Source organism: Pholcus phalangioides, unplaced genomic scaffold (genome assembly GCF_987345545.1).
Source record: "Pholcus phalangioides strain wild (caught in Gottingen) unplaced genomic scaffold, Ppha-v1.0 ptg000022l_1, whole genome shotgun sequence".
Classification (NCBI taxonomy): domain Eukaryota; kingdom Metazoa; phylum Arthropoda; class Arachnida; order Araneae; family Pholcidae; genus Pholcus; species Pholcus phalangioides.
This window is the reverse complement of record NW_028301615.1, coordinates 30,159,137-30,185,208: the sequence shown is the minus strand read 5'-3', so window position 1 is coordinate 30,185,208 and position 26,072 is coordinate 30,159,137. Positions and strand designations below refer to the sequence as shown.

General features: G+C 34.2%; 1 protein-coding gene across 1 annotated transcript; it reads right to left on the bottom strand.

The window, feature by feature from the left end:
• Positions 1–1,796: 1,796 nt before the first annotated feature.
• Positions 1,797–25,930, bottom strand: asrij (OCIA domain-containing protein asrij). The gene is made up of 8 exons (XM_089249725.1): positions 25,793–25,930; positions 20,485–20,560; positions 15,523–15,576; positions 13,848–13,895; positions 10,234–10,363; positions 9,912–10,078; positions 7,005–7,181; positions 1,797–2,061 (listed from the first exon to the last, which is right to left on the bottom strand). Exons 1-8 carry the CDS (start codon positions 25,871–25,873, stop codon positions 2,015–2,017), a joined length of 780 nt encoding a protein of 259 aa, XP_089105851.1. The 5' UTR covers positions 25,874–25,930; the 3' UTR covers positions 1,797–2,014.
• Between the last annotated feature and the right edge of the window lie 142 nt (positions 25,931–26,072).

Sequence of the window (26,072 nt, the reverse complement as noted above, 5' to 3'; positions counted from 1 at the left end):
CCCGGGAAATCCGGGAGAATTGGCAGCAATATGCAGTTTATATTTCTATTATCCGTGTTATACAGTGACACTACTATGCCATGTCCGCTGATTGCCGCGAGAAAAATATATAGCCGCAAGCGTACTACAATAAATTATGACGGAGAATATTATGAAAAATACCGTATATACTCGTGTATAAGCCGACCCCCCCCCCCACTTCAGGACCACCAAAACCGCAATAAATTGAAAACCCGTGTATAAGCCGCCCCCAAAAAATCCGTGCATTTCAGAGGAAAGAAATGCTTATATTTTCATGCAAAATGAATAGCTTACGGAAATGTACAATAGAAAATGATTCAAACTTTTCAATCCGTTTCTTCTAAGTCTCCAAGCTCATTATGGGAAGCTCAATCCATCAGATCATTATGGGGGTGCGGCATCTTCATTTTTATCTTCATCTGGGCTGTCTCATCGCCATTGTCACTTACAAAGAGGATATCGTCTTCAGCAAGGGCGTAGCGAGGGGGGGGGGGGGGGGGACTTGGGGGTCTGGTCCCCCCCCCCCGAAATGTGAGAAAATGACCGAAAAAAGGGGAAAAAAAAGGCCAAATCCATTGTTCTGTCACTTTGGTACCCCCCCCCCCCCCCGAATGAAATTTCTGGCTACGCCCCTGGTCTTCAGTTCCGTCCATCGCATTGCTGATGCAACACTTTTTGAAAGATCGTACGAATGTCAGGTTTCTTCAACACTGTTTGCAGTTTCTTTATCATTCGAACTCATCCATTCGATCCACAAATTCCTCAAATAGTCTTCGAGAGGCTTGTTGATGCTCGCATCTAAAGGCTGTACAATCAACGTCCCCACTTGGGGAACGAATTTTTCCACAAAAAAACTCGGCTTATACACGAGTATATACGGTATTTAAAAAAAAAATATGACTGGAATTATTTCTTTCATCAATTCTATGTTTTCATAAATTCTGTAGTAATTTCTCTGGTTGGTTCTGAATTTCCATCAATTCTAGAATTACTTGTTTCATCACTTCTGAATTTCCATGAATTTTGAGGATTTTTTTCTTTCAATTCTGAATTTTCCTCCATGCTGGAATTATATCTTTCAATTATTTCTCATTTTCAATTAATCAATTCTAAATTTTCATTAGTTCTCAGATCATTAGCTCCTAATTTTTATTAGTTTTGGAATCATTTATCATTTTGAGATTTTCTTCATTCTTAATTTCCATTGATTCAAAATTTTCAACATCTTTCTTTTGTGTTAATTTACATTTAGTTGTTTGTATTTTTTTGAGTGAATGTTTTTCAACATTCCTGTATATTCTGCGATAATGCCAGAATCTGTAGGCGCCAATTTCCCTCCCTCACAAAATATATAAAATCGACCAGCTTTAAAGTCTATCCACATTGTTTGAGCGGAAAGATGTCATATATGATGCCAGATCTCTGCTGTTGACTACGACATGCTGTGCGCAAGTGTAAATGAATTGTTTGCAATGCTTTACAGGATTCTCTAGTTTTACAGGGACCCCCCCCCCCCTCCCCAGATTTCTGCTTTGCCAAGGGCCTATATTTTTGAAAAAGTTTGGCCAAGCCCATTGTTATTATTTAAAATGGCATTAACACAAACACATTACTGTAACTTCAATTTCTCAGTTATTTTCTCTCGTCCTAGTTATTTGCTTGTAATGGGCAATTAACTTATTCTTGGAAATTATTTCAGCAGCATCAGCATCATCGACATACAATAGATGGCGAAACAAACAAAGCTACCATTAATTGAGTCTGGAAACATTTTTGCATAAAGTCTAAGAAGAAGAGACTATAAAATTTATATAACTATTAAAAAACATGAGATTTTACCTTTTTAAACACAATTTCATTTAATGAATAACAATAAAACTACAACACTTTGTTGGCAAACAAAATAATTTTTTTTCGAAGCTTTTCATTAGTTCAATCTAAACGGTTGAGAAGTCTTGTCCGTTTTTACTAGGAAAAAAAAACATTTTTCTCTTCATCTTTCCCATGCATCACCGTACTTGTTTTTTGGAACATTTGGACCTGAAGAAAAATTACAATATCATGCTGATCAGAAAAAATATAATTTTTAATATAAACTAATTTTAATGATTATGAATTATCCATAAACAAAGGGTATGACATCTGTAGGCAAGCATAAAAATCTGTGGATAAGAATACTACAACTTCCGCTTGATTGGAATGTTTCAATGAAGTGTGGAGTCTAAACATGATGATTTTTTTTTTCTAGTGAAAAATTATTATAATGAATGATACCATAGACTGTCCTCGAACCTTCACTCGTATAACAGGGTGCCTTAGATGAGACTTAATATATAGACTGTCTGCAAGGCATTGCCACTGAAATATTCTTTGATCCTTTGTTTGTGAGCTGTTGGCTAATCCAATTTGCACTGTATGATGAACTGTACTCACATGAGGGTTAAAATTAAAATATGTGAATAAATTAAGCACAGGATGTCCCATAAATTTGTAAATTGTTTGAAAATTCATAAAAAATTAAAGAATTGTATATTTGAATGCAGTAAAGTTATTTTCACCAAGATTTTTTTTTTTTGGTATAGGAACAGAATTTAGTTGAAATTTTTGTTGATAGAGGAGGCTGCACAAAAGCAAATCACTGGAAATATGCAAATCAGTCCTCTAAAATGCAGCACGTAAAATTAATACCTCATTTTTATTTTTTCTCGTACTGGTGCTTGCATAAGGTTTTCATTGTGATGTTGGCATTGGTGGATAGAGCACTATTGGTGAAGTTGTTTTACCTCAGCTACAAATGGCTGGTGTTGAAGCTCTATATACTTAGTTATTTATACAATATTGTTGGCCATTGCTAGGCCTATACGAGAGAATGTGGTTGAATGAGACAAAGATATTATTTGATATTGAAAAAAAAACTAGTGATCATGGGAGAATCAACAACAGAGTTGGGGGAGTTTGTTCCAATCACCAATATTACGAGGAAAGAAGATGTATTAAAGCAGTCAGTAGAAGCAAAAATAGGTTGTATTTTATGGGTATGGTCAAGTAGAGATGTATGAGGATATTGGAGATGTATGAGGTTTGGCTAGAATACCAGGAGTATAAAAGTTAAAATGATCATGGGGAATTTTACATAACAGGGTTAATCAAGAAATAAGTAGAAGAAAAGAGAGAAGGGTGGAGATTAAGTTTGTTTACAAGTTTGGGCATGGAAACAACAGTCATGGATAAAACAGGTGGATTTTGTTTGGATAGATTTAGTTTACTGGAGGTGTAGGGTCCCAAATTTCAGCTGTGTAGGAAAGATATATGTTTGGTAGCAGAGTAGTCTGACATCTTGCGTAGAGTGTTTAAGGTTGTGGTGGAAGAAAAAAAGTTTATTGAGACATTTGTGGAAGACATAATCACTATGTTTGTTTCAGCATATAGGTTAACTGAGATTATGGCACCAAGGTATTTAATTTGAGAAACTTTGAATATAGTAAATTACATATTGATCAAATATGGGAATTCATGAAGAATTGCTTTACGGGAAACTCTCATGAGCACTGTTTTCAGAATGTTGATAGGTATCTGCCATATCCCCAGCACGGTCCAACCCACATGGGTAAAGGGCTTACATCCCAGAAGGGACAGAGCCCGGGTCGTGTCTGGTTTGACGAAGGTATCTGCCATAACGAACACCAGTCAGAAATGAAAGCCAGATTATGTTGGAGAAGTCCATAATCAAACGCATGATTAATGATGCGGTAAATTATGCAGCCATTTTTTTCTGACAGAAAAGATTGAAGAAAGGTAATGAATTCTGTGATTTGCTTTTGTACAGCGTCCTCTATTGACAAAAATTGAACTACATAAAAAAACGTCGAAAAATAACTTTTTTACTAATCCCATTCGAATATAACAATATATTCCTTCAATTTTTATGCATTTTTAAACTATTTACAAATTTATGGGACATTGTACAATAATTAATGAGGTATTGTTAGATTTATTTGGAATAAACAAGTGCATCTATGTGTGTTGGTAATACACATAGATGCAGTATGTCCACTTTAACATCATGAATTTCTCTCTATAATTACTCTTTTCTTTCAAATTGTATATCGTTTTGTCTGTAGATTCTAATTGAACCAGTGAGAAGACAAACAGTGGAAGTAAAAATTTCACCTTGTTTTATTTTTTTTATAAACCAGTTTGATGAATGTAGATCTGAATATTGAGCGTAGGAGCATCCCTTCAATGTAGATCTGAATATTAAGTGTAAGAGCATCTCTCTGTTTAGGAGCATGGATGTGTACTATTTCTAAAACTTTCTCTGGACAGATTACATCTGTCTCTTGGAAAAAAACAAAACATTAAATTATTGTACAGTAAAAATCTGTTATAATGAGTACTGCTTATAATAAGAATCATTCTAAAATGAATAATTTGCAAGTGATTGTCAAAGACATAATCTCAAAAATACAAAAAAAAAGAGAAAGAAAAGATTCCATATTATAATGAGTTGAAAATTGGAAAGCTTCCTGCAAAAACTGTGAAAAAAATTCTCAAAAAGCATTATTCTTTTCAGAATTACATTTATTATTGCATGTACTCCTCATAAACATTTCTCCGAGGTACTTCTAACAAAGGCTGGACACAGAAAGGCCACATTTTTACCTACTCTTCCTATTTTTAGCCTTTCCCAATATACACACGAGCAGAGATGTAAATTTCTCGAGAATAATCTTTAGGAGAATATTCTCTGGAAGTAGCCTACTACTATAAATAACTTGAGAATATTCTCCAGAAGGACTACTATTATAAATCACTGAAGAATATTTGTATCAAAAATAATAATTCTCAAATTATTTATATATAAAGTCTTTCTCCAGAGAATATTCTCAAGAATATTTGTAATAACATGTATTATAATAAATAACAATGAACATGAGAATATTCTCTGGAAGGACTATTATAAATAATTTGAGAATAATTCTTATTATTCTCAATGAGGACATTCTCCAGTTATTTATAATACAATTACATGTAATATTCTTGAGAATATTCTCCAGAAGGACCACTGATGAAGAATAAACCATCCAGAAGGGGCCATTCCAGGAAGAAGCCACCCATGCTCTCTATTTTTAGTTCCAGTTCCTCTTTTTTTAAATCCTTTTACTCTGTTTGTTTTGATGAGTGTGTGCTTGTTGTAGACGAGGAAGGTCGTGTAGAATCATCCTCTTTTCATAGAGAAATTAAATATCAGTTGATTGTTATAAGATTGAATACAATCCTCTTATTGAGAATCTTCCTATCAAAAGAACCGCTAACGTAGTGGTAACCACGACAACTATTATAAATTACTGGGGAATGTTCTTATCAAAAATAATAAGAATTACATCCCCAAGTTATTTATAATTATCCTTCCAGAGAATATTCGACTCAATGAGAATATTCTCTGTTCCCATTGCCCACCCCGTCATGAAGATGGAGAACATTGAAGTTTGTAGCCCACAAATATTAAAATTTAAAAGCAAGAAAATGAAACCACTATGGCTGAATCGCACAACTTGCAAAGAAATATTACAGTTAACAATTACTCAGTTAAATATAAACAGTTTTGTATCTTCTTAGAAAGAAGGTGATTATATAAGAATAGCTTCCTTTGTCAATCAACTTTGGTTTACTCTTTGAACTAGTTTCTGAAAATTTATCTAACTATAAAATAATTTTTTAAGGTTTCAATTTTAAAGTTTTTCAAAGGTAAGTTTAAGGTTTTTTTGGTACATTTACACACCACTTATGTGGCCCACACTCTCCTAAAGGTTAGGCACCCTTGGTTTAAGAGAATCACCAAACATCAATTTTATGACTGTAGTTCTGCTCATTCACAGACAAAATGATTTAAAAGACACTTAAATGCAGATAAGAGCAATTTTTAAGGCTATATAACCTGACAAAGCTAAAAATTGACCTTCGTTTATATCAAAAAAGTTTGAAATGTGTTAATTGTAATTGTGGCTGTGAGCCTTTTCTACTTTTTTTATATATTAGAATTTTAATGTAATTTTAAAAAATAATGATGATTAACATACATTTTCACAACATGATGCCCAGTCCTTTGACCTTTGAAGACCGGATACACCCCGTTTCCCATCTCAGAGAGATATCGAAGCGTTCCCGAAGGATGGGTGTATCCGGAAAGTTTTATTAAAAACAACGTAACATGACCACCTCAGACGAAGGCAGCAAAATAAAATAATTTACATAAAAATTGATCATCAACTCCTGAAGCCATATAACAAATAAATAAAATCTAAACAATCAACGCCAATGGGCAATCAAAATTATAAACGGGATTATAAGATGCTGGCGTATAGCCGTCCATCCCATAAGAATCCAGTAATCGTCAATTGATCGAATGATTGCCGATGATCTTGGTATATAAATTTCGAATCACTGTGAATTAGTTGCAGATCATCATCGTCTAAGCCGCCAGTCGTTACCGGAATTGTCACTGGAATCGTCACCGGGTGAACTGAGATCAGCACAATTCACTATTGATGCCCAGTCCCCAAACCAGTCTTGATAAGTCCTCCCGCACTAATGGCATCTCAGTAAAAATGTTAAATTTCATGTGGAAACAACTGAAAACGCTCTGAAATAATTGTCTAATTTGATTGCACCTACCTACCCTAATCTTATAGTACTCTAAACCTCTGGTTGCAGTGCAAGGCTCTATGGAACCATCCCCCTCTCCTATGTCAAACAATAATGCTGGGTTCACATATGCTGTGCTATGATTTGGTTACTCACTACCAGTAGAACCCCCACACTCCGGAGTATGGCAGTATTCACTACCAATCAAATGATTTACACAGAAGAAAAGACAGCTAAGTAAAAATTGCAGAAAGAACAGACCAAATCGTTCACATATCGCTAATTGTTACAGGGAATCATGTTAAATCAACTCGAAACAACACTAACTGAAGTTATACCTTCTGTTTTTGAATCATTTTGTCGACCCCATGCTCGTTCTGATGTTGGGTGGGATGAAGAACCAGAAGGTTGAGTCCTGAATTGTTGTTCATAGCTATCTCTGTTCCTACGTCTAAGTTCATCATACGTCACTGCAGGTCTCGAAGGCTGTTCGTTAGTATCAGAATCAATTGAACCTGAAAAAAATGTAATTTTTTAAAAATACATTTTATCTTGCAGATGGTAATAAGTTTGAAAGAAAATGATTAGGGATTTAAATAAGTTGTTTTTGAACACCCACTAGGTGCTAACATTTAAGAAAAAGTATGATAGCATGGACTTCACTATTAGCAGAATTTTGAATCACCATTACCATTGTAAACACTAATTAACTAACTGTGCGATGGCTCGGTCCATATCCTACGGACTTTTAACTGAAAAGCCATCACCGGGAAGCATATTTTCAATATGTTTAAAATGCAAAATGAAATAATACTATATGCTCATCCCATAAACATTCCACAATTTCCAAACATTTCAGAAATAGTTATACATACAAGCACAGTAAAATAACAAGCAAAATAAAATATTACATATGTGTATCACAAATTCCACAATTTCTAAACATTTCAGAGATAATTACACATACATGTAAAATAAAATAGTTACACATATGTGCATCCCATTCACATTCCACAATTTCCAAACATTTCAGAGATAGAAATACAAACAAAAATATGTACATCAGATAACCACACACATATGGTTAGTTATCTGAGATGCACCATTGTAAACACTGGCTACTCAAAATTAAAAGTTACTTTGAAAGCATAGCACAACAGCTATGTCTTCACTGGTGTGCTTTTGTGTAGTAAATTCAATTTCAATTATCACTTTACTTTTATAATTATGTGATGCTTGAGATGAATGTGTTAGTTGAAATGCCTTTTCTGTCTACACCTGCGCCTCAAAATCCTGCATTCTGCAGTAGATTTAAAATGTTTTTAACTTTTCATTGAATTAAATTTATTTTTATTGCCATTGGTTCAAGTCGAACGAAATATTGAAATGAAACATACCCTGTGAAATCAATTTGAAAACTGTGCTGAGACCATAAGCAGAGGCAGATTTATGTCCTTAACACCTGCAGTCTCTATTCACATTTTCTCACCCTCCACCAGTTATAATTTGATATTCTTAACAATCAATTACTAAATTTTCTGCCTCTCCAAAACTACTTTTCCTGGGCTGTAGCCTGCTTAGTTCTCCCCCTATAAATATGCCTCTCAATATAGGCATTTTTTTTTATTAGGTTTGCATTTTATAAGTTATTATATATATAAAATTTAATTTCACAAGAATAATCACAAAATTCACATCCTGAACCAGGCCCCCAGACCAGGATCTTTGTAAATTCATAGTGATATACTTAAATACAAATACATTAAAATTCATTCTGTTCTTTGAAGTACTAGCAGCTTATCCCATGTGAAACCATGAGGAAAATAATTATTCAAAAAATTATTTTTGGATGACTTGTTTTTGTGTGAACATGTTTGTTAACATTTGTTTTTGAATGATTATTTTATTCATTATAAATTTAATAAATTATTGCAATTATAATCTATATTTAAACAATTCTTGTTCTCATTTATGATATCAGCATCACATTCTCCACTAGTTTCAGGATTGCAAAAAATTTCTAGTTGCCCTGGGGGGTGAACAAGTCCAAAATGAACAGCATGGATTTATAGACAAATCATGAAGAATGATATTTATCTTCTACCTCAGCACTACTCTTTTTGGATGTTTGTTTCTGGTGTTCTTTAAAAAAATACAAACGCAACCACTTGATCTTGTTCTTCACACTGTTAACACTTATACTGTATTTTGTCAACAAAATTGTGTATGCATAGTTTCTCTTGGTTTTATTCATGTAATCCTTGTTTCCAACATCCCATAATGAATTTAGCGTCTTTTAATCCTTTATAAACATTAAAGTTTCTTTGGGAGATATCACAACAAAAAAATCACAACTTCGAAAATTATTCTTCCATGAAACCAAGTTGAAAGCGAAAGGAAATCCACGGGTACTGGAACCACATGCGCCACTACTAGTAACCAGAAAAATGGTTGATTTTTTTTCAACCCGATTTAAGGCATGCCCCAGCACTGACATCATGTTAAACCTCACATGCTCACTTGGTGCAAAAAAAAAAAAAACTCACTTGTGAAGACATAACTAATGATAGATAGAAACAATGATACTGTATGAATGATGCATATTTCATGCATCTCCACTTTCCGGACAACCCTCATACAAAGCAATTATCATATTTCTTATCCAGTCATGCAAAAAACACTTACATTAAAAATTCAAAGGCTGGTAGTGCTTATACTGATGTAATATTTATGATAAGTTTTGTGTTTCTGAAACCACAATTCTGTAAGAAAACGATGAGCACTGTCACATATCTCACAAATATCAACAAATTAAACTATGCTTCAATTACCCCGAAATAATTCTGAGCATTTAAAGAGCATTTTTTAACACATATTTATTTTTAGAATACAAGAAAATAGTAGATGTGCGAAAGTTAAATTTATGTATGTAAAATGAAGGTAAAAAAAAGCAAAAATGTTTCCTGTATTTTGTCTATTTTCTTGTGAATTGGTAAGTTGCTTCATGTCTCATTAGCAATTTTCTAAACCAACAAGCTAGTAAAACATAGTGCGCAGATATAATTTAAGTAGACCTAATTATTTTTGACAAATAAATCAAGTTATCTGTAAGTTTTGAATGTATTTCAATCAAACTCATTAAGGTAATTAACTCAGCATCATTTTTAATTGTTTGCAACCTTTTATTTAAGGGCAATAAATAGGAACACTACTGATTTCAATTATTCAAAACTAATACAACTCACTATCCATTGAGGGCCGGTCTTTATCATCCAGACCTGAATACTGTACATTTTTGTCCACATCTAAATTCAGTGATCCATAACTAGAATGATACTCTGAATCAGACAATGGCAGACCAGAATCTTGAATGCTAAGATAATCGTCACTTTTCCCAGAGAATTCTGAAAGGCTACAAAAACAGAAATATTGTGATTAATATTGTAACAAAAGGAATTTCACTACAACTCATTTTCAAAAACATTTGACTACATTGTTTTGCAAAAAAAAAAAAAAGTAATTTTAACAGAAAAACTAAAGAAAATGCCAATTCATCACCACCCTCACTTTTCTGATGCATAACCTCTCTTTTTGCGGATCATATCGGCAATAGCACTATTTTGTAGGTGCAAAAATTTATCTTCACAAGTTGTTCGATAAGATAATTTACCGAGGAACCAACCTATAAAAGCAGCTCCTGTTAATGAAAACAAAGCAATACTGAGACAATATTTTCTGACCATTTCATTAAACACATATATCAATATTCAGTACCTTATTTTGCTAAAATAACATTGAGGAAATTATTTGGAAATATTGTTGTGTGTTGTCAATTCAAACTTATCATTTGCATCCAGTTGTATTTAATTGAGTGTTCTTCAACCACCAGTCAGTGGGAATTTCCCGCCGGTTCACAAAACATTTTGCCAAATTCATGCAGCCATTATGTAATTTTAGATTTAATAAATAAAATACTATTTCTATATTGTTTTTACTTTCCTTAACCATCATCACGTCAGTGAATCAAATTGTTCAACTACATTGATTTGCTGGATATAATCTGTGCCATCGTATAACATGCAGCTACAAATTTTGATATTTTGAAGAAAAAATGTCATCAGATAGTCTGCAGTGGTGCATAATTTGCATGCAAAAACTTCATTTATCAATGATGAAATCGACTTACATGAAATCACAAAACATAATCCTAGTGAGACAAGACAATGACATGTTTAGACAACCGAAAATGAAATGACGCTAATGGGGGTGGTTATTTGTTATGTTTTTGCAAAAAAAGTGTTAATTATACCACTCACATGTAACACACACCATCTATATATCTGTAAGTAACCCAACACGCGTATCAAACCAGGGTTGTGCCAAAGAACTAAAACCGCTAGATTATCCGAAGATAGTTGAAAAAAGACTATTTAAATAATATAAGGTAAACTGAGGTAAGTGAACCACACATGGTTTTTTAAATTCTTCTGGGAACTGCCTCTTATGGAATTTTTCTTTCGTACTTACTCATTTTTACAGTAAAAATGTATTTGGAATGATAGCTGCTCATAGAAGGTTACAAGGAACTTTCATATGGCAAAATTAGGTTTATGGTCATGTCACTACCTGTTGTGCTCTTTATATTTTCACTATTTCTGAAAGTGTGAGTTGGCTAAATATCAATTTTTTTCCTGCCGATTTCATCCTTTATCACTTTAACTGTCATTTTAATATAATTATGATATCTCTTTAGGTAAAATAGGAATTAAAAGGTTACACTTTCCACACGTTTTACCTGTGCTGAGGTAAGTGGAACTCAATACATTTACACACCTATTTGCATTGGCTTTATAAACTATGGTATGAATATTTTTTATTTTTGAAATATATGACATCCATATTTTTATGGGCATCTTTTTCTCCGCCACCTCATTGGGCATTTTGCCTGTTGTGGCATTGTATTTGTATATGCAAAAAGAGATAAAGCTCCTGAGACAGCATAAGCTGCCTATATACACTTAGAAGATGAATGTCTCAAAATAGAGGAACAATGAAATTTCAAAACGTCAAAAACATTTCAGAAGCAAAGGTTGTTGATGTCAAATTCACAAATAAAAAGTCAGCAAAGATATTCATTCCACAATTAACCAAAGTTAAGATTTGTCAGGAAGCAAAATTTGGAAAAAAGAGGAATAGTTGCCACATCTATCTTTCAATAGTCTAACATTCAAGACCAAAGTATGATGAAAAGTAATGATGTTTTGTCATTTCCTTCACCTCTAAAGTTTGATAGTCTAGAAAAATTCACATTTACTTTCCCATTTGCCTCATATAATGACAGTTAATATTTATGGGGGGGGGGGGGTTACAGTAGAATCATGATTATCCAAGGCTAATGGTGGGGACTGTGAACACGAATAATCGAAAAACACGGTTAAGCAGCTGGGAGTAAAAAACATGTTTGCAATAACAAAATTGTAAAAAAAACAAGTGTTTATGTATTTTACCTGTTAAAAATATCCACCCACTGTATATATTATCTGTGCAGAAAAAATCCAATAAAAAATTGCACTTATTCAAAAACAAACACACTACTAATATACTAGGTTTCATTTACGATGACAGCAGAACATTGATTATCTAGATTAATATTGGGGAAAGCGATCATGGATAATCGAAAAACATGGTTATCATTTTCCTGTCAGCCATTCTGCACAGTTATAAAATGTACTACGAGAATGAAACAAACAAGGAATAGCGTTAGTTCGGCTGATGAGCCATTCAGTCACATGACCGCATCCAAAGTTACCCATTCTTGTGCTTTATCTTTCAGTTGCGAAAAAAAAAAAAAAAAATACATTTTGACTTTCCGGCATTTTGTGTAATTGACTGTAAACCTTCAAGTGCCAATTGCCCCAGGACAATGTCTGGTTCTTATGTGTACATATGAGGGCTGCTGTTTCAACGCGTTGACACAGGAGTTCAACTCTGAGAATGGTGGGGAGGTGGTTCTGAAAAAAAGAAATCCAGTTCTATATGAAATGGAAATGTTTGCTTTCATCACAAACCTTCACAAAATATCATGTAACCAATTGAAAAAAACCCAACAACAATAACATAAATATGGAAGAGCTGAACATGAAATTCTGAAATTTTCATAGCATGATTAATCTGCGCATGGATAATTGAGGTTCAACTGGATATTATTATATAGTGAGTTTTCTACATACCGAAATTGTTATTTAACATTGTGAGATTTCTGCATAATGAGGTTGTTAATTAGCCTTTGTTTACCAGAATAAAATGTTTGGGCTTCTTAGAGTTATTAAAGTAAAATTTTGACACTTCGTTTAAACTTTCATTCATGTATCAGCATCTTGTGAATGATTTTAAAGCACATTCAGCCTCAGGTTCAACTTGCCTTCTTGAGAGGGCAAGTGAAACCACTGCCACTTACTAAAAAATAAAATTAATCTTCGAAAGGCGACACTGAAGAAAATTATGTAAAAGCCCTAGCCCTAAAATAGAATTATTTAAGAAACCTGTTGCCATATTTTCAAGAAGTTTCATTAATTTTTCCAATGTAGGTGCTAGATTTAACTTGAACTAATGAAAAAGTGGTTCCATTTACCTCAGTGTCCCTAAACGTTCGTGCATATACATGCACTAACATGATCACTCTTCCTGGCTCAGAGGAAACCTGGTTAAAAATGCCAGATTATTGAATTATCTGAACAAGAGCATGATCAGATTAGTAATTAAAATTACTTCTAAAGACCTTGAGCATCGGCCGGTTGTATAGCTATAACTAAGAAATTACTCTGATACATGATATACAATAATGCAGTAGTTAATAAAATGTGTTTTGGGACTTAAATTGTGTTTAGGGGCATCAAACCTTTGTCAAGGGTGTTGAAGCAAGCTGGTGGAAGTAATGTGTGTCTGTTCAAGGGTGTTGAAGCAAGCTGGTGGAAGTAATGTATGTCTGTTCAAGGGTTTGAAGTGACCTTCTGTGTAAAACATTCAGGGAAGCTGTGGATGTCTGATAATAAAGCGAAGGGATTCACAGGTGTAAAAACCATTGCCATGACACACAGGTTCCAGAAAACTAAAAAGTCTCATTCATTTTGTATTTCTGGAATATGAGCATTTAAATGGGTCACTATAGACAAATAGCATACCGATTTGTTTGAAAGCGGTACCAAATCTAGGATGAGGCTTCATGAAACCTGTAAAAATAGAGATGAAGAAAGCATTTTTAGGAGTTTTACAATCAATCATTGATCTGCATTTCCTGAAACATATGAAAGATAAACAATTGTTGTAGTTAGTAATAAAATAATGGGTACCACAATATTTCATCATTTGACAAATGTAAAAAATTATCAAGTATAGTGCAAACTTTTTAAAAAGTGCATCTACATATGCTTACTCACTTTGACTTTCGTTTGTTATGCTTTTGCTTTCCTTCTTCTCTACTGCCTCCCCCCATTAATAACCTGCTTCTAACTGCAGCACCACACAACCTTCGCTATATGACATTCAAAAGACACAAAGTGAATCCCTTTGGCATGCTGATTGTCAGCGGATTGTCCCAAGTTTGGCGAATGTTGCTTCGTTCATGATCAATTATTTCATGACAGTTGTACACATCTCAGCAAACCACTCAAGGATGACACATAATGTGCATGCAAACATGTCTTTAGAAGACAGGGAGACATGAGTAGGCTGACAGCATACAGAGCAGAATAATTGCAATTCCTATTATTATGTGCATTATCATTGTTCACTTCGAGAAAATCTGGGATTGAAAAGCTGAAAATAAAATGTGAATAGAATAATCTAGGTTACATGAAATTTCTTGACACATTGTCAATGGTATACTGCAGAATGAATCCATCCTTTTTTCAAGCACAATATTTGTATACTTTCGAATCATAAATGCAACTATTCAAAGTGATGCAAATAATTTGTTAAACAAAATTGTTCATTAAAAACCTACAAACACAATAACAGTTTTGCACTCAGAACATGTCATTTATCACCTCTCACCTCTAATGTGTGAAAAAATTAACAGTGATTTGTGTTACCGTCTTCTGTGCTTGATAAATGGAAAAAAATATATATATGTATAAAAAATTAATTCACGTGTTTTATCATAGACAATGTGTTAGAATGTTTCTTTACTTGTTAAAAAATATGCTGCTCAAAACAATTAAGGGAAATGTAGTTTGTATTTGAATGTGATTTTTAAACATTTTAATTGATAAAATATTGGCAGAGAGAAAATTTTTAGGTATTCACAAAGACTTGCATCACAAGAGTTAATCATCAACTAAATTTTAATAAATTTAAATAAATAAATTTATTAAATTCAAATAAATACGTTTATTACATGTAAATAAATAAAAATTTATTAAATTCAAATAAATGCATTTATTACATGTAAATAAATAAAAATTTATTAAATTTAAATAAGTAATACATATCCTCTAAATGTTCTGAGCGGTGTAGTTTTTAAGTACTGTCATTTATGGAAATAGGGACACAGCATTCAGGTGTTCAAAAGTTCTATTTTTAAGGCATGTGGTGAGTTTGGATTGCTAATACTAGTTGGGGACATGTGTTTAGCACCTGCATACTGAAATATTTTCTATAATAATTAATGCAACATTCAGATTTTGCTCTAGATTCAATTCTGACAAATTGAAAAAAAGTACATTTCTGACCAGTTTCAAATTCTACTTGGACATTTTTCACATGGGTAAAGCTTACAATAAATAATAATATACTATTCTTTTTTTCCCACAGAAAATCATGGTGATAACAACTTGAGAATGATAGAGAATGTTGTACCTCTTTTGACTGCTAAATGAGCTGCAGCCATAGCAGTGAGAGCCATAGGGAGACCTGATAGCGAAAAAAATATTTAAACATAAATACATATTCTTCATATATCAATGTACTTATTTGATTATAATAAAAAAAATAAAAACATTATGTAATCACACACACAATGTATATATGTTACTGCTAATTCACGAAGTGGAAAGCCCAGTTGACCTGGCCAATGTCCAAAATTCAGGCTTCCCTGGCCCCTATATATTGATCTCTATGATTCAGGGTCATCACAGCATTGGTGTATTTTTTGTGACAATAATGGCCATTTATAATTAGTCATATCTAACCATAATTATTATGGTTAGCTATGACAACACCAACGATCAAAGGAATCTGAATATTGATATCTTAGTAATCCATATATAAGTATGAACAGGCATATGCGTAAGTGGAATTTTCTCGGGGGGGGGGGGAGAGGAGGGGTTTCAGATTTTTCCCCCCTTCTGATGGGGAGGTTTACTTTTTTTCCCCTGCAAAATAACACTATAATCTTGGCTTATAAGGGGGGGGGGGGCTAGAATCCCAAAAAAATGGGGGCAAAAAAAAAATGTCGGACAACAATGATTCATCAGAGTAAACAATTGACTAATGGAATGTTTACTTCAGTTACAGTGGTTCCCCTAACAATGCATCTCAGAAATGCTTATCCCTTTACAATGGTTTTTCACATCTTCAATGCCTCCAATATACAGAGCAAACCTGTGCAGCGCCGGGTATTATAGCTAGTTAAATTATATTTTTAAAAAAGTTGTTTCAGCATTTTCGTCTATTGGTGTACTTGAACAATCACTTTATACAACAGAACAACTTTACACTATCACTTTTAGAAACTCAATGGAGATCGATGATATTAATCCAGGAATACACAATCGTTTCAGTATGTGGACCAGATATGTATAATGGTCATATACAGTTATAATTATCATCAGAAATCGGTATATTTATATGTGACCCTATATAAGGCTCATATTTTATGGGACACCACCGATAATTTTGGGCTCCCTAACTTTTTTATGAAATGTAAAAAATGTTTTTTTTCACTTATTTTCAGCAAGGCATAATTCAATTTTTGAGATGAAAGAATTACGATATTATTTTCATGACTTATAAATTATATTATAGTAATTATGACTATCATGATTAATAATGGTCATATAAATATATTCATATCACATACAGAAGAACCTCACTCTATAACGGACTCCCCCAATATATTAGATTTTTCTTATAATAAACAGCTAACTAAAAAAAAATTTTTAATTTTTATCTTACAAGTTTAAAACTTGTTTTAAGTACTTAAGAAAGTATTTTAAAAAGTATTCTTGTTTAAAATGCATTTCCAAGCAAATGATTAAACATTGATCGTTGTTTTCTTTTACGTGAATATGGATGCACTGCATAATTCACGGTGCTGCTAGCTAGAAAAATTAAGACTAATACAGTGTATAAGCACACATCTTTTTCAATTCACCCTATGTTGAAGGCTGTTTTTTAATTAGATATATAATAAATACTTTTTACAACCAACTACTGTAATTTCATTGATGTACCCCTATAACATTGTACCATCTATAAGAATTATTTGTTATAAACCAGACTTTCATTGTAATGGACAACCTCAAACCCCCCCCTCCCCCCGTTAGTCCATTATAATGGAGTTCTACTGTGTTTGTCACATATGTTTTCCTTTTTTTTAATATTTACAATTTTCACTCACTGCATCTTGAAATATAGCCATCTATTTCCAGCCGCTAGTAGTTTTACAATTTCACTTGCCTTTGAAAATTTTTTGGCTGCAATTGGCAACTTTATTAGCCTTTGATAATGTTTTTGGTTATAATTATCAACTTTACTTGCCTTTGGCAACTTTGAAGTATTATCTGAGGCTTTCATGGCCGGTGTCCAATGAGCTACAAACCATTTTTGGGCTTTCAAGCCATGGTCTAAGACATTTTCTTCCTGACATTTCACCTACATCTGTAGCAGGCATCTTCTAAGGCTAAACACACGTAGGTATGTATGACAAGAGAGAAAGGCAATCACTTGTATCAGAAACCTACATGTATTTAACCTCAGAAGATGCCTGCCACAGATGTGGGTGAAACATCAAGAATAAAATGCCTTATACTATGGCCAAACAACCCGGAAACTGTTTGTAACTCTTTGACAACTTTTTTTGCCTGTAATTGACAACATCACTCCCCTTTGACAATCTGTTTGGCTTATAATTAGCAACTTTACTTGCCTTTGACCACTTTTAACAACAATTGGTGATATCCTGTATGGATCAAAATTTCCTGTATTTTTATGAATAAGATATGGTCAGCCTAGGTATTTATCATGTTTTTTTCCACTAATACTTATCTATTGGAACACCTTCCACAGGACAGAGGTTGCACACCCCTGTAAATTTTGTTTTAGCATGTAAACGGTTCAATTGTTCATAATTTGTGACACTGCAGTTTTCCTCATTGATTGTTACAATTTTCAAACTGATCTCGAGACACCTAAAATACAGTTTCTGATCTTATAGAAATACCTATTTTCTTTCATTAAAAGAAAAAACCTTTTTATATGCTAATTATTTTACAAAACTATCTCAAATTTCTTAATTTTTGATTGCCTTATTGGGAAGGGACATGAGGCTCTTTATATGCTCCCCTTTTCCTGCCTGCTAACATAGGGGTAAAATCATTGAAAATATTCAGGGGGGGGGGGCTTAAAAATATTATTAGAGGTCAGGAACACAAAATTTCTATGGGGTATTTATGGTGACAAATAGTAGGGGGCAGTGGGGGGGGGGGAGCATGCACTCCATACAAGTTTGTGCCTATGCCTGCTAAGACGCTCGGCCAAGAGTGGTGACTTTGATAGTGTTTTCCTTGAAATGAGCTTTTGTGAGTTAGTCCTTCGTATCAACAACACCTATTTATTACATACTTGTATAATATTTTTGATGCAATAATTAATGAATGAAATAATTTGATACAATAATTAATTGATTAGTTAAAACAATTCAGCAATTACACTGGACAGCAATGAAATTGTGTCCAACATGAAAATACTCAGTTCCAAATTGTTTTCACCTGCTGGACATGAATATCACCATGAAAAAGTTTTATTGGCTCTTGTTTTTGAGCCAGTCAAAAGTGTTTTACGAGTGTTATTGTAGGGTGAAAAAATAATAAGAACCATAGAATAACGTTACTAAGGAAAATGGTCAAACTCGATGCTGGCTGACTACTGTTGGATAATCGTAAGGCCAGAGATGCTCCTTATTTCTAGTACAAGCACAATGTAAAACAAAGTATGTGTCAGACACCAAAAAGTGAACAATTGTGCTGCATTTGCATTTCTATGTATTTTTGTTGTGTTGTCTATGTACAGTGAAATCTCACCATAACAATACTCAATAGAATAATAAATCCCTAAGCAAAAATATTTTTAAAAATCTTATTTAGAATTTCCTACAGCCTAACTCCTCTCTATATAATGATATCCTTTATGACAAATGTCCTACTATGACAAATCCCTATATAACTATACATTTTTTACAAGATTTTGAAACTGCTGCAAGGGTATTTTTTATATATTTCATCAAAATACCCTTCAATATATTTTTAAACTCATCACATACTTTAGTTCTTCTGAGGGCACCTAATAATATCAGAATTTGGTACCCCCCCCCCCCCTCCCCATAATCGAAAGTGCTGATGAAATTTTTGGTATCACTACTTTTCGTATGATACATCAAAGTGCATTGCAATTAACCTCTTTTACAGGGGCAATGCATCCAACTGAACTTTTTCCTGAAGTTAACAGAGGCTACTAATGTCTCTACTTCAGTGCCTCATGCCACAGTACATGAAATAAGGAAAGCAGGGTTGTGTCTCCAGTGGTGTAGATGATAGCATGCTTGCCCGGTATACAAGAGGGCCTTGGTTAGAGTCCTGGCAGAGACAAGATGACTTATATCACCTCAGAATAATATCCAGAAAATAAATATTTCCTTGATAACTGAACTTTGTTTATTAACTAATCAATTAAAATTTTTTGTGGTGAATAAGTACTCAAAACTGCAATTTTTGGTGGTACTAGCAATGGCGATTTAGAAAAGATAACAACTGCAGCATGGTCAAGGATGAACACAGGTATCGAGGAGATATAATCGAAGTGTTCAAAATTTTCAATGGGATGGATAGGATGGACCCCATGAACTTTTAGTACACCACCAATCGACTGCTTTTACAAAGGGACACCAGTATCGATTGGTGAGGGACAATGCAAGGTTATGGTGTCGCAGGGAATTTTTCTCTAATAGGGTTGTTAATAAATGGAATAGCTTACCCCCAGAGGTAGTAAATTGTAACACAATTGACAAATTTAAAAAGAAATACGATAAACATGTTGGGGTAAATTGAGAAGCTATACATTCTTAGAATAAGACAACCATAAGTATTCTTTATGGGTATTGTATAATATTTTATCTTGTGTATATATTGTTTATAATTTTTGTTATTTGCATTTTTAATTGGGTTGCTGTATTTTTGAAATATATGACATCCATATTTTTATGGGCATGTTTTTCTCAGCCACCTCGTTGGGAATTTTGCCTGTTGTGGTGTTGTATTTGTATAAATTTGATGGCTGTTATGATAATGTTGCTTCTCAATATAATGATAATCCCTCTATACTGATATATTTCTTTGTCTGTTTATTTCAATGCACTGTATATTGTGTTATGCTATTATACACAAAGTGCATGTATTAAATATGCAATTTCAGAGAAAACGCAAAGCCAATCCAGCTTTTTTATAGCCAAATTTGTGTTTGGCACACTAAATTACATAAGAAATTACTATTTTTGTTCCCAACACAGAAACTTTATTGTTCATTGTGAAAAGCAATTTTACTTACTTCTATAGTAAAAACTCTCTCTGTTGCATTCTTTCAGGATTCTTATTTCTTCTGGACTTAATCGTATTTGTGGACGCTGTAAGAAGATAAAAGCAAAATATTATAATTTGGAATTAATATCTTGTAAAACAGTATTGTCTGCAATGTATCAAGAATTAGAAAGTTTTGACTCATCAGACAGACAAAGACATTTGTGATTTGAAACTACGAAAAACTAATTAAATCTTGATTTGTACCCCTATTTTACGAGTGTTTCTAAAGTCAGTGACAACACATACTTAGAAACTAAGCATACAAGGTCATACACTGGTCATACAAGGAAATGAACTAAAGCATGAACAAATCTCCTATTTGAAAGAGCCTCTCTACAGAGAGCAATCAGACATACAGCAGTTTAAAAATACAAGCAAGATATATAAAGCAACAGAACCTGCCTAGTTTGCTTCCTCCTCCTAACCATACCGTTAAAATAACTTTTATACTAAATACACTAAACCATACCTGTTTCAATAAGATATAAGCAGGTGGGTCAAGGAAGACCCAGAGCCATGCTGGAAAATGTGCATGTCTGTATTCTGGACCTAATGTGACGTTTGTTTCAGTGTAATGTTGGTTATAGTGCTGCCATCTGCCATCAATTTTTCAAATTACGAGTGAAGCATAATGATGGAATAGTGGTAATGTTGTAGTCCTGTTGCTCTCAGTGGCGAAACCATTTAAAGTGGAGATTGGCTCAAATTTTTGCCTCAAAATTATGAACCACAGTAAACCAACTTCAATTGACCACCACACTAGTGACGGTGGGATTTGAACCCAGGCTTGTTTGCCTCCGAATTCAGAAAACAGATGACAGCATTTCCTAGCACCTTTGTTTCTGAAGGATGCCTGTCATGTGTTCCAATCTTCATGTGAAAGCATGTTTACATACGTTAAAAATTATTAAGTAGTTTTTTTTTTCCGTCGTCAAGTGCACAAAAAAAGACCTCAATGTAAGTAATAAAATAGTGAATGCTTATTGGGCTATGTAGGGTCAATATTTCTGACCTGTTGGCACATGCACCCAGTGCCAACTTAACTGAAAAAATAGACCTCTTCCCCCATATATTTCACTTATCTACTTGACCACTAAATCACTCACCAACTAAACCATGTAAATGGTCCTTGAAGTCTGCATACATTCCACTAGAGTAGACTCTCACACTAACCTAGCACATATCAGACCAGGGTGTGTCAGATTATTGGAAAATTAATTGAAAAAAAAACCTAAACTTCTGCGCACAGACGTGCAGTGACATGTTTTCCTCTTCTATGCTTGAATGAACTTGACAAAAAACGTCAGATTACTAGGCTAGTGCACAGCCAGATTATTGAGAGTCTAATATACTAAATTATTTAACCTGTGCAAATAGATCAAAAAGCCCAGTTTTCCTAGCAGTAGGTTTTTTTTTGTATCATGTGACACTAAATAGGATCATTTTACTTTGGCAGAAACATGTAATTTTATCACGATGCATGTTTGTGTTTTCCTGGAGTGTGGAGCATAAACAGTTCTGTCGTCTACATATCTTCATTCAAGTGTTTGACTTTTGCAGGAACACAACAAAAATGCACAGAAGATCAGTGAAGCACGTGGCATATGATACCTTGGGCTCCTGAACTAGTCGGTCAACCACACCTGATATAAAGTGCTGATGTGAAGCATCTTGAGCTTTGTAGGAAAAATTGTCATTACCTGTATTGGTGAGCAAACAGTGTGTCAAGCTAGGTGATTCACAATGTACGCGGAGAAAAATACCTGCTCCTGGGGAAACAGGGCAAAGCAGTGTTTTTCCCAAGAACAAGTTTTTTGCCTTGAGTGCAGTGTGAAAGTGAGCATAGGATAAAGAAACCCCAGAATTTCAGGTTTTTAAACCTTACCCTCATGCTGGGCAAAATACAACTCACGTGGCATGGACTTTAGATACCATTCAGGCAGTTGCCAAATGTGACAAGTTGGTAATGTTTATTTTCCTCTGTGTTTGTCTGCTCCAACCGGATCTTACTGTCTCTTTTGTCCGAGGCCGTTAGCGGGATGAAAGTGGTCCCCCCGAATGAAATTTCTAGCTACAGGCCTGCTTTTGTCTACTGAGACTTCAAACCTGCTTGGTGAAATAATATTAATGACACCATTATAAAAAAAAATGCTTGTATTTCTTTTTTTCCCCACAGATTTAATCCAAATGCAGTTCAGGCACGTCAAAATGACAATAATAACAGCTCGTGAAGCAGGGCCTGGCTATCATTCACAAATATTCTAATATATTTTCATTGCGGTAAGCTGCATTTGTTATTCATTTTTAATTATTTATAATCTGGGGCGAAGGGGCATGACAAAATTAAAACAAAATCATATCTATGGTTGTAGCTGCAGCAATTTTACTATGTTCCCTCTTATGTCTCATTTGCATATTCACATGCGGGTATGTTAGTAATTAGAAGAAACATTTTCTGTATGATTGCATCATGGAACTTTGTGTCATTTTGCTTTCATTGTGAGCTGGTGCTGTATATTCTTCTCTCAGTCTCGTTTTAACACCTATTTCCCCCCCCCCCCATTGTTAAACTGGTTTTGTTGGGCTGAGGCTCCGTAACAGCTTTGAACTTTGAAGAATTTATTTTTCCGATGAATAATTTTAAATTTTCATGATTTCTTTTTTAAATTGGGAATTACCAGTGTACCGTCCATTCAATTACGTGGATGCCCTTTGGATTAGGCCTATTGTGGTTCATAAGATGGATTATTACACTTGTGGATGCCCTTTGGATTATTCTGATTTATAACGTGGATTATTGCTATGCCGAAAATTGCTATGCCGAAAATTGCTATGCCCAATAAGGACAACTAAACTCTGTTTTCACCAATATGGGTTGCATTGTGTGTGTATGTATGTGCCATCAGTAAATGATAGGGCAAAAAGCAAAAGCATACTTATCCCACCCCAACAAGAAACACATACAATTTACATATACCAGTCAAAAATAATTGCTATTTGCCATTCTAGGTATAAATGCAAATGTCTCCTCCATCAAAACCTTCTATATCTTCAATTTTTCGCACATCAAAATAATTGTAGAGATAATGGAAAGTCACCAAAAAATCAGTGTGTATGTTAAATACTGGCGAGATTATAGCATTTTTAAAATAAAAAAAAGGCTAAGATTTTGTGAGCAGTTGTGCCAAATTTAGTGATTTCCAAAACTTTGGTGACCAAGATTTTTTTCTCGCCAAACATCTTTAACCTCAAGAAAATCAAGATGCCCGACAAAAAAAAATAGAAATTTGACACTTCTTTTTTGGTAAGTTAGAATGTCGTGATGAGGAATTCTAAAACCAATGAAATAAGTATTGGTAATAGGATTCCCTCCTCCCCAACCCATTTGGGCTTTAGGTTTTTATTCTGGAAAACAGAACGTCAATCAAATTTCTTAGAGTGATTGCTGTTAGAAACCATACTAATGGCACATTCTGGGGAGGAGACTATAATTTCTTTTGCAGATATAGCGCTGAATTTTGTCTAAAACTAAAGTGTTTTTTTGTCTGAATGAATAAGAATGCCCATCCATAAAAAATTGAAAAATTCCCAAGCAAAGGATGCCTGATGACAAACAGGATTTCGGCCTAAATGAATTTCAACAATGGCAAACAACTACGACACCTTAAGGCAGAAATGGTTAGATTTTCTTAGAAACTTAGCTAATTGGAAAAACCATGTTGGCGTACAACCCTGACTACGGAAATCTAACTGTAGATGCAAACTACACGGACGTGACTTGATTATCATATCACGTCAGAGATGTTGTGAATTCTGATTCTTTTTTTTTTTGCGTATATATTACATTATATACACAAAAATATATATTTGCAATATACATTGTATTCTGATATTCATTTTTTTTTAAATTAATATTCAGAGTTGAGGCTTCATGACAAAAGCAAAATCACATCTATGGCTATAGCTTTAGGAAATTTACTGTTCCCTTTTACATCTTATTTGCATATTCGCATGCACCTATGTTAGCGATTGGACGAAATGTTTTCTACGCAAATGCATTGTTGAACTACGTGTCATTTCACTTCCATCATGCATTGTTGCAGGATATTCTGCTCACAGTAGCATTTCAGCACTGATGCGTTAAACAGCTTCTGTTGGGCCAAGGTTTAGTAATATTGCATATTCGCATGCACCTATGTTAGCAATTAGACGAAATGTTTTCTGTGCAAATGCGTTGTTGAACTACATGTCATTTCACTTCCATCATGCATTGTTGCAGGATATTCTACTCACAGTAGCATTTCAGCACTGATGTGTTGAACAGCTTCTGTTGGGTCAAGGTCTAGTAACTTGAAACCCAGCGGAATTTATTTTTCTGGTGATTTCAATTTCGTACTTTCGCGACTTTTTTTTAAAAATTCGGTAGTATGAGTTTAGCGCCAATTCAAATTCTGTGTGGATTATTTCGATTTATAACATGCATTTTGGATTATTTCACGTGTATGTGCCCTAAGGATTATTTCGATTTATAACGTGGATTATTGCTGTGCAGTGGAGGAAGGGGGGAAAAAACTGATGAACAGTGAAAAAAAAGTTTTTTAAATTTACCTTTCTCCTTCGCGGGGTTACAGTAGACTCGGCACTTGTGCCAAGAAGGGTGCTTATACTGCTTTTCACTGAAAGAGCTAAAAGCGACAAGGTAATCAGTTGACGACAACAAGTAATCGCTAAATTTGGCACAACCCTGGTTACGGAATCTTAGCTTTAAGCCGGGTTTCCCTAGGAGCTGGTTTCCTGTGCCGCGCGCAACGTGATTCACCCAGCGCGACACGCAGTCCACTCACCAGTAAGAAAAGCAGCATGACTGTTTTCCTACAGAGCGCAATACGCCTGGCGACAACGCGTTACGCCAGGCTTGATTGGCCGACTGCTTCTGGAGGAGTCAAATGCGTCGTGCGCCGCGGTTTTTCCCGATATTCTCTTCACTCCTGTGTGTTTTATTTCCCTTCCCTTCAAACCGGAGCATGCAGACGACAGAGTAGCTGATGCCAAAGCCATATACTTTATATAGCCGCCCTGATCTGATGCGCCTCGCTAGAAAAACACAAACGCGTAGCGTAATAATGTAACACGTTTCTGTCGGCGCGAAATAGTCAGATTCGGTTCACGCTGCGCAACAAACCTATTCCTAGGAAAACCCGGCTTAAAGAAACTATTTCACTTTGCTCACAAAAGTCGACCAAAGAAATTTATAAACAAAAAATTATCACACATACTTCGGGATTTGAACCACTTGTCCTTTCTTTCCCACTGCTCTCGAGCTTATCGTAGTACATCAAAGTTGAATCTGAAGCCATTCTAAACACGATAAATTCAACCAAAAATATGCAGCAGACGGCACCGCTTGTAAACAAATTGATCGAAACGGCTTTGACCGAGACTTTTTGTTTCCATCCAACCATTATGAATCCGACTTTAAAAAAAAAATCTTTACAAGAAATCATACTTACGAATTTTCAAAAGCTCCCAAAATTTCACGATATTTTATTTTTTTTG

Excerpts from the sequence above, each read along its gene's own strand:
- asrij (XM_089249725.1), bottom strand. The coding sequence starts at position 25,873 with ATGGCTTCAGATTCAACTTTGATGTACTACGATAAGCTCGAGAGCAGT. Across the intron at positions 10,364-13,847 it reads TACCGCTTTCAAACAAATCG|GAGCTGCTTTTATAGGTTGG; the intron begins GTATGCTATTTG and ends TTTCATTAACAG. Across the intron at positions 10,079-10,233 it reads AGAGGTTATGCATCAGAAAA|CCTTTCAGAATTCTCTGGGA; the intron begins GTGAGGGTGGTG and ends CTGTTTTTGTAG.